Below are 8,122 nucleotides of genomic sequence, written 5' to 3' on the forward strand. Positions count from 1 at the left end.
GAGACCCGCCTGGGCAGGCAAGACCTCATCTCTACAATAAATCAAAAAATTAGCCGGGCATGGTAGCGTGCACCTGTAATTCCGGCTACTCGGAAGGCTGAGGCAGAAGGAACACCGGAGCCCAGCAGGTGGAGGCTGCGGTGGCTGGGAGCAGCCACTGCACTCCAGTCTGGGCGACAGAGTGAGACTCCAACTCAAAAAAAAAAAAAAAAAAAAGCCTAGTGAACACAGTCTCTGGGATAGGAACTCTCTTCCCTTATGCATTTCTTTTTAGTCCCGTGGCCACACCTGGGGCAGTGGTTCTCAAAGTGTGGTACCCAACCAGCAGCATCAGTTTCTGTTAGAAATTCAAATTCTGCCAACCTCGGTGGCTCAGCCTGTAATCCCGTGCCTTGGGAGGCTGAGGTGAGTGAATTGCCTGAGCCTGCAGGTTTGAGACCCGCCTGGGCAACTTGGCAAGACCTCATCTCTACAATTAAAAAAAAAAAAAAAATCAGCCAGGCGTGGTAGCGCACACCTGTAGTTCCTGCTACTTGGAAGGCTGAGGCGGAAGGATCACCGGAGCCCAGCAGGTCGAGGCTGCGGTGGCTGGGAGCGGCCACTGCACTCCAGTCTGGGTGATGGAGTGAGACTCCAACTCAAAAAAAAAAAAGAAACCTATCAGAAATTCAAATTCTTAGACTCTAAGTCAGATCTATAAAACCAGAAACTCTGGGTGGGGTTCGGCCACCAGTGCTTTAACAAGCCTCCCAGGGGATGTTGATTCTCAAGTCTTTGGCCCATTGCCTTAGAAAATGGCAAAAGCTAACAAATGGGAAGAACCTGGCATCCAATGGCCACACAGAGCATAGCTGCATCACTGACCTGATTGTGTGAGAAATAAATTCCTGTGCTCTGGCTTATTAGGTATCGTTGCAGGGCAGCTTGGCCTAATTAATTGCATCTCACTGATTCTAAAAGCCCATTTTTTTATACTTCACCACCACTTCTTAAATTGGGATGCATCTTACAACTGATGGGTTTAATAGGCAGTGCCTTTTCTTTCTCAGTGGCACATAAAATAACCTCTTAAAAGTTAATGGCATCCTAAATTTAATGAAACTACCTAGCGATTTTCTCCAGCCACCCAGACACCTTTGCCTGTGTCTGTGTTGGGACAGTAAGACAGACAAATGGATGAAAATCAGATGGATTCTCACAGGCGAGGACTAAGAATGGAGACGTGCAAGAACTTAAGGGTGTGTTGCAAAAATGTAGTTGTGACGATACATCAGGGAATCCAGGCTACATTTGTCTTTAGTTTTCTCATCTTTAGTTCTGTTGTGGCATCAAAATATTTTTCCCAAGATAGGACTTCTTGGGAAAAGAAAACACGCCTATAAATATTACATGACTGGAGTACTACATTAGGAGCCAAGATACTTAGAGAAGAGGCAAAGTTGGCTTTTGATGTTGCCACTGCCTTCGTGCCTTAATTAAATAACCTTACGTATATGTACCAAGCATCTTGTGTGCCAGGTATTGTCTGACGTTATGACTGGGGAGATAGCAGGGGTAGGAATGAAGGACAAATGAGCAGAAAGATATTAAGAAGAAGAGTTGTCAATGAGTCAATGCAGAAAGTTAGTAAGCTATGATGTTAAGAAAGGCCAGTACCATTTCTCCAGTCACTGAGATATTGAAAAAAAAAAGGCTCTGATACATTTCCAAATGTAGCCTTGGGGGATGGTGTTGCCCTTAGTCGAGAACCACAGAGGTAGGAAGACTGACATTTCCCTTGGTTCTTAGATTGGCTTCTCTTGGAGGAATCTGGACACTTACTTCTGATCCAAAGAGTTGCTTCTAGATTCTACCAGAGAGGGGCAGGTGGAGGAGGGAGTGAGGGTAGCACTGCTGAAACTGGACTCAGAGGGATCTCGGCCAATTGGAGAGATATCAGACAGCTAGAAGCAAACAAAAACAGTGAGGGAGATTCAGCTGAAAAAAGCTGCCTCTGCCATAAGGAGCTTCGACAACTAGTGCCTCACTTTCATAAATCTGTTTCAGAAGTTAATTGAGAAAACAAGTCTATATATACAATTATTATTATTCAGCAATAAGTAAACAAATAGAATCTTTTTAAAAGAAAGAAAACAAGTCTACAAATATTTCATGGCCTGAGTGTCACATTGGGAGTCAAGGCATTTACAGAAGAGGCAAGATTGGCTTTTAACGTCGCTACTGCCCTCATGCATTAATTAAATAACCTTAAGTACATGTGCCAAGCACCTAGTATCAGGCATTATTATAAGAATATGGCAGAAGCCCTGCCCACCAGAAGCTTAACACTCAACAAACATATCATGTCATGTCATTTCATTAATCCATTTCATTTGCATTTTAAAATTTCATTTTATTTTATTTATTTTTGAGTCAGAGTCTCATTCTGTTGCCCAGACTAGAGTGCAATGGCACCTTCATGACTATTGCAGCTTCGACCTTCAGGCAATCCTTCCACCTCAGACTTTCAAGTAGCTGGGACTACAGGCATGTACAACCACACCCAGCTAATTTTTAGATTAGCTGTAGAGAAGAGGTCTCACTAAGTTGCCCAGGTTGGTCTTTAACCCCTGGGCTCAGGCAATCCTCTCACCTTGGCCTCCCAAAGTGCTGGAATTACAGGCTTGAGCTATGGCCCTTGGCCCAACGGACACTTTAAAAAGTGCCAGGTAGTAGCGAGTACTCCAGCAAAGAATAAAGCAGGAAAGGGGGTGTAGTAAAAAGTTTCAGAGAGTGGTCATATTTATGTCAGGGGGTTAAGAAAGTCCACTCCAAGGAAGTAATATATGAGCAGAAAAATGAAAGGGATGAGGGAGTCTATCATGGGAGTATCTGTAAGGCAATTCTAGGCAAAGGAACAGTAAATGTGCAAAGATCCCATAGCAGAAATGAGCTAGGAGTGTTTAAGGTCAAGCTGACTAGAATCAAGTGAATGACACAGAAGAGTTACCTAGAGTGTTCACTTTATTTTTTGTTGAGATAAAACTTTATGCTACCAAGAATTTTAGGACTTCCTTGTGCCCTGTCACAGAACACACCACTTCTTTAGAATATTCTTCTCCAAGGGATTCAGAGAAAAGCCCCCATTAGCCGGGTATGGTGGCGTGTGCCTGTAGTTCCAGCTACTTGGAAGGCTGAGGTGGAAGGATCGCCTGAGCCCGACAGGTCGAGGCTGCGGTGGCTGGGAGCATGCCACCATCCTCCAGCCTGGGTGACAGAGTGAGACTCCAATTCAAAAAAAACAAAAGAACAAAAAAAAAGCCCCCAAATGTTCCCTATCTGATAATCACTCAAAGACACCAAGGACTACTTTCATCTTCGGAAATCAGTGTTCAACTTGAGAAAATGCTAAAATTATGAAAAATTAGGATAAATACTTCAGTGGTATGCCACAAATCTTCAAATATGCCCATTTAAAGTCATCTAAAAGTAGTCTGGGGACAGAAAATCTGGGCCGCTGGGGAGAAAAATCAGTCACCAACACACTGGCTACAATTATGGTTTCGACATGCTCACCTTACAGTCACTGATGCTGCTGTGCACCTGGCTGAATTCTCTGTTGAAAGTGTGGGTGAGAAGTTGCAGGCACTAGAAAGCAAAAGACAAGTGTAGGTTGAACATAACACATCAATGGCTAAGAGCTTCTAGCTAGCTGAACACATGGAGGTCCCTGGAGGGCTATGCTCCCGGCCAGAGCACAGAAGCTCTGCCTCCCTCTCCCATACTGTGCCCCACGCCTCTTGTTCATCTGGCTGTTCATCAATATCCTCTGTACTATCCTTTATAATAAACCAGTAAGCGTTAAAACTCAACGGCTGAATGAAGCCCTGGACACATGGCAGGAGCGGAGCTAACATGGCTAAAATACGCAATGGGGGCAACTCACTTGGGTCCCCACCTGCTCTGGGAGCTTTTCTGTCTTGTCAATAAATCCTGCTTTAAACACACACACACACACACACACACACACAATGGGTCTCAGGTGTTACTCAAACAACTCTAGAAATTAACCAAGTATAAGCAAAGGAAGTTCGATACGTGTCTAATAAAGATGACAAAACAAGCCGGGCTCGGTGGCTCAGCCTGTAATCCCGCGCCTTTGGGAGGCTGAGGTGAGTGGATTGCTTGAGCCCGCGGGTTCGAGACCCGCCTGGGCAGCGAGACCTCATCTCTACAGTAAATAAAAAAAAAATCAGCCGGGCGTGGTAGCGCATGCCTGTAATTCCGGATACTCGAAGGCTGATGCGGAAGGATCGCCGGAGCCCAGCAGGCGAGGCAGTGGCCGGGAGCAGCCACTGCACTCCAGTCTGGGTGACAGAGTGAGACTCCAACTCAAAAAAAAAAAAAAAAAGATGACAAAACAAGTGAATTTTAAAAAGCCATTCTCAAGACTGCAAAAGTGATTTACTACAAACACCATAGTTTAGAAGTGTTTAAAAATGCAACAGCAAGCCAGGTGCGGTGGCTCACGCCTGTAATCCGAGCACTTTGGGAGGCGGAGGTGAGAGGACTGTCTAAGCCCACGGGTTCGAGACCAGCCTGGGCAACTTGGTGAGATGTCTCTACAATAAATTAAAAAATTAGTCGGGTGTCGTGGCACATGCCTGTAATTCCAGCTACTTGGAAGGCTGAGGCGGAAGGATCGCCTGAGCCTAGCAGGTTGAGGCTGTGGTGGCCGTGAACGTGCCACAGCACTCCAGCCTGGGCATGGTGGTGCACACCTGTGTTATGGCTACTTGGAAGGCTGAGGCAGAAGGATTGCTGGAGCCCAGTGGGTCGACGCTGGGGTGGCCATGAGCATGTCACTGCACTCCAGCCTGGGAAACAGAGTGAGACTCCAACTCAAAAAGAAAAAAGAAAAAGAAAAAAAGAAATCTTTCCAAAACATAATACCTGCTTAAAATGTTTCCGTAGCATTCCTGGAATCCACTCTGAACTCTTTTTTTTTTTTTAACTGGAGTGCAGTGGCCACTCCCAGCCACTGCAGCCTCAACCTGCTGGGCTCCGGCAATCCTTCCGCCTCATCCTTCCAAGGAGCCGGAATTACAGGCACGTGCTACCACGCCCGGCTGTTTTTTGATTTAGTGTAGAGATGAGGTCTTGCTGCCCAGGCGGGTCTCGAACCCGCGGGCTCAGGCAATCCACTCACCTCAGCCTCCCAAGGTGCGGGATTACAGGCTGAGCCACTGAGCCCGGCCACTCTGAACTCTTTAGTACTATAGGCAAGACCCTTCACTCCATCACCTGCCCCTCTCCCATGTGAAGTCCCTAAGGCTGATCGTGCAGGACGTCACTGGCTCCCTCCTGTGCATCACTACAAGGTCAGTGTATAAGCCTCCTCCTAGGGCAGCCTCTCCTCTGGCTCCCACAGTGTTCAAGACACACATTGCTATTACATGTCACCCACTAATCTATAAGCTTGCTAAGGGTAAGAATTGAGTCTTTCTTTCTTTTCTTTCCTTCTTTTTGTTCTTCCCTTCCTCCCTCTTTCTTTCTTTCTTTCTTTCGATCTCTGTCTCCCAGGCTGAAGTACAGTGGCACAATTACAGCTCACCTCAGCCTCAAACTCTTGGGCTCAGGTGATCCTTCTGCTTCAGCCTCCTAAGTAGGACTACAGGCATGTACGACCATACCCAGCTAATTTTTTATTTTATTGTAAAGACAAGGTCTCACTATGTTACCTAGGCTGGTCTTAAACTTCTGGGCTCTAGCAATCATCCCACCTCGGCCCACCTCATCCTCCCAAAATGCTGGGATTACAGGTGTGAGTCACCGCACCCAGCCCTTATATATTTCTATACTCACAGTATTAGCATAGGTCTTGAAATAGAGGCTCTCAAACAAAAGTGTTGAAAATGAACAAATTGAGAGACTAGTTCCAAGAGCCTCACGGGGTAAAACACTCAGCAAAGAGGAAGGGAGTCACACCTTGGTGGCCAGCTCTTTCTCTCGATCCACCAGGCTCTCGATGTCTGCTGAGTCATAGCCACTGCTCTCGCTGGGAGTGATGGCACTTTCAAAGGTGGTGGTTGAGATCTGAGAGGAGATGCTGGTGGAGGTGCTGAGGGTTCCACTGCTGAGGCTGGGGGACAAAGAGTCGCTCATGGATTTCGGGATGCTGTCACCAAGTCTCTCACGCAGCAGCAGGAAGTGGCGGGTTTTCTCCACCTGAGAAGATCAACACTATTGTATCTGCAAACACAAAGCTCACCAATATCTCCATTGTGATAGAAGACTGAAGCCATGATCACACAGAGAAGTGGGTGGGAAACCCTACTACAGCATCCCCACACTTGCGCGTCCCCGCCCTAGATACCTCATGCAGGAGCTCCAGCTTGTCCAGCTCCCACTGGTGCTCTAGGATGAGGCTATCTCCCCGGGGCCTCCAGCCTGCTAAGTTCTCTTCCCCTCGCACATATGCCACTGATGTATCCAAGATTTTTCTTCTTCTCCTCTGCATGCCTAAGACAAGAGAAAACAAGACTTTTGTTTCAGAGAAAAATTCAATGCTAATTTTAGGTAAAAATAATTTATTTATTTATTTTTAATTTTAAAGATGAGAGGTATAATCCAGGGTTGGGTATACAAATCTTCATTATGCGGGTACCCTTGTTGATGAGGTATGCCCCTCCCTCCCCTGGCAGTTTCCCTTAACTGCCAATTCCACCCTCCCGGAAGTTTCCCACTACTGCCAATTCCTTTCTTATAGTATTATGATAATTGTTCAAGGTCTGCTTATGAGTGAGAACATATGGTACTCTGTTCTCTATTTCTGTGAAAGATCACTAAGTATGACAGACAAAAGCAAACCAAAATCATTTGGTCTCAAGATACGTGGAATTTTATTTATTAATAACAATTCATGCCTTCTCTCCAAAGCAACTCTCTGAACTTTTGTTAAAAACTGAATTTTGGGCCAAGCGCAGTGGCTCATGTCTGTAATCACAGCACTTTGGGAGACCAAGGTGGGAGGATTGCTCGAGTCCAAGAGTTTGAGACCAGCCTAGGGAACATAGTGAGATCTCGTCTCTACAAAAAATAAGCCAGGCTTCATTCACCTGTACTTCCAGCTACTCAGGAGTCTGAGGAAGAAGGATCCTTTGAGCTTAGGAGTCTGAGACTGCAGTGAGCCATAATCGAGCCACTGCACTTTAACCTGGATGACAGAGTGAAACCCCAACTCAAAAAATAAATAAAGATATAAACTGAATTTTACATTCTTTGATAATTATGACTAGAATGCAACTTGAGAAAATGCTAAAGTTCTTGGTGAAAATACAGATATTAGTCTGTACGACACTATGATTCCAAATACATAAAAATACACCCTTAAGAAAAAAGTGGGAAGGTACTACACACACACATACACATACACAGTAGTTCCAGTAGTTTAGTGGTTGGTAGATGGTAAATGGCTTTAGCCTTCACCATTTCCCATTTATGTTTTTAAATGTTGTTTATCTATGAAATGCATACATTACACTAACTTTAAAATTCCTCAAGGAACTATCTGGATATTTAATTAGCTGCTATCAGAACCTGGACTCACACTTAAAGTCTTCTTTATTTATCTAAATCTTCCCTGTGGTCCCTAACTTCTTTTCTATAGTTGTTCTCTTGAATGATGCAAACTCACAATAATCAAAAGCTCTTAGAAAACCTTAACTTTTATTCATGTTTCTGTTCACAAACATGGAGTTGCTAAGTGCTCCTTAAGTTCACTCAGCTAGAGAAACAACTGCAGTCTAAAAAGACATCAAGCCAGATGTGGCACCCATGCCTGGGAGGCTAAGGTGGGAGCAGTACTTTAAGCCAGGCATTCACATACAGCCTGGTCAAGATAGCAAGACTCCATCCCTGTAAAAAAAAAAAAAAAAAAAAAAAAAAAAAGCTGGGCTCGGGGGGCTCAGCCTGTAATCCCGCGCTTTGGGAGGCTGAGGTGAGTGGATTGCCTGAGCCTGCGGGTTCGAGACCCGCCTGGGCAACTTGGGGAGACCTCATCTCTACAATAAATCAAAAAATGAGCCAGGTGTGATAGCACACGCCTGTAGTTCCAGCTACTTGGAAGGCTGAGGCGGAAGGA

The 8,122-nt window shown here is 45.3% G+C and overlaps 1 protein-coding gene across 5 annotated transcripts in view; it reads right to left on the minus strand.

Annotated features, from left to right (window-relative positions):
- KIF1B (kinesin family member 1B) overlaps positions 1 to 8,122 on the minus strand; it is a 157,447-nt gene that overhangs the window by 6,549 nt on the left and 142,776 nt on the right. For all 5 annotated transcript variants that reach the window (XM_021716015.1, XM_021716016.1, XM_008064949.2 and 2 more), the window contains 4 exons: positions 6,356 to 6,501; positions 5,968 to 6,207; positions 3,556 to 3,627; positions 1,822 to 1,943 (listed from right to left, as the gene is read on the minus strand). In XM_021716015.1, coding sequence (XP_021571690.1) covers positions 1,822 to 1,943; positions 3,556 to 3,627; positions 5,968 to 6,207; positions 6,356 to 6,501 — 580 coding nt within the window. The remainder of the gene's footprint in view (positions 1 to 1,821; positions 1,944 to 3,555; positions 3,628 to 5,967; positions 6,208 to 6,355; positions 6,502 to 8,122) is intronic.

Source organism: Carlito syrichta, unplaced genomic scaffold (assembly GCF_000164805.1).
Source record: "Carlito syrichta isolate Samal-C Ts95f unplaced genomic scaffold, Tarsius_syrichta-2.0.1 Scaffold308112, whole genome shotgun sequence".
Lineage (NCBI taxonomy): Eukaryota > Metazoa > Chordata > Mammalia > Primates > Tarsiidae > Carlito > Carlito syrichta.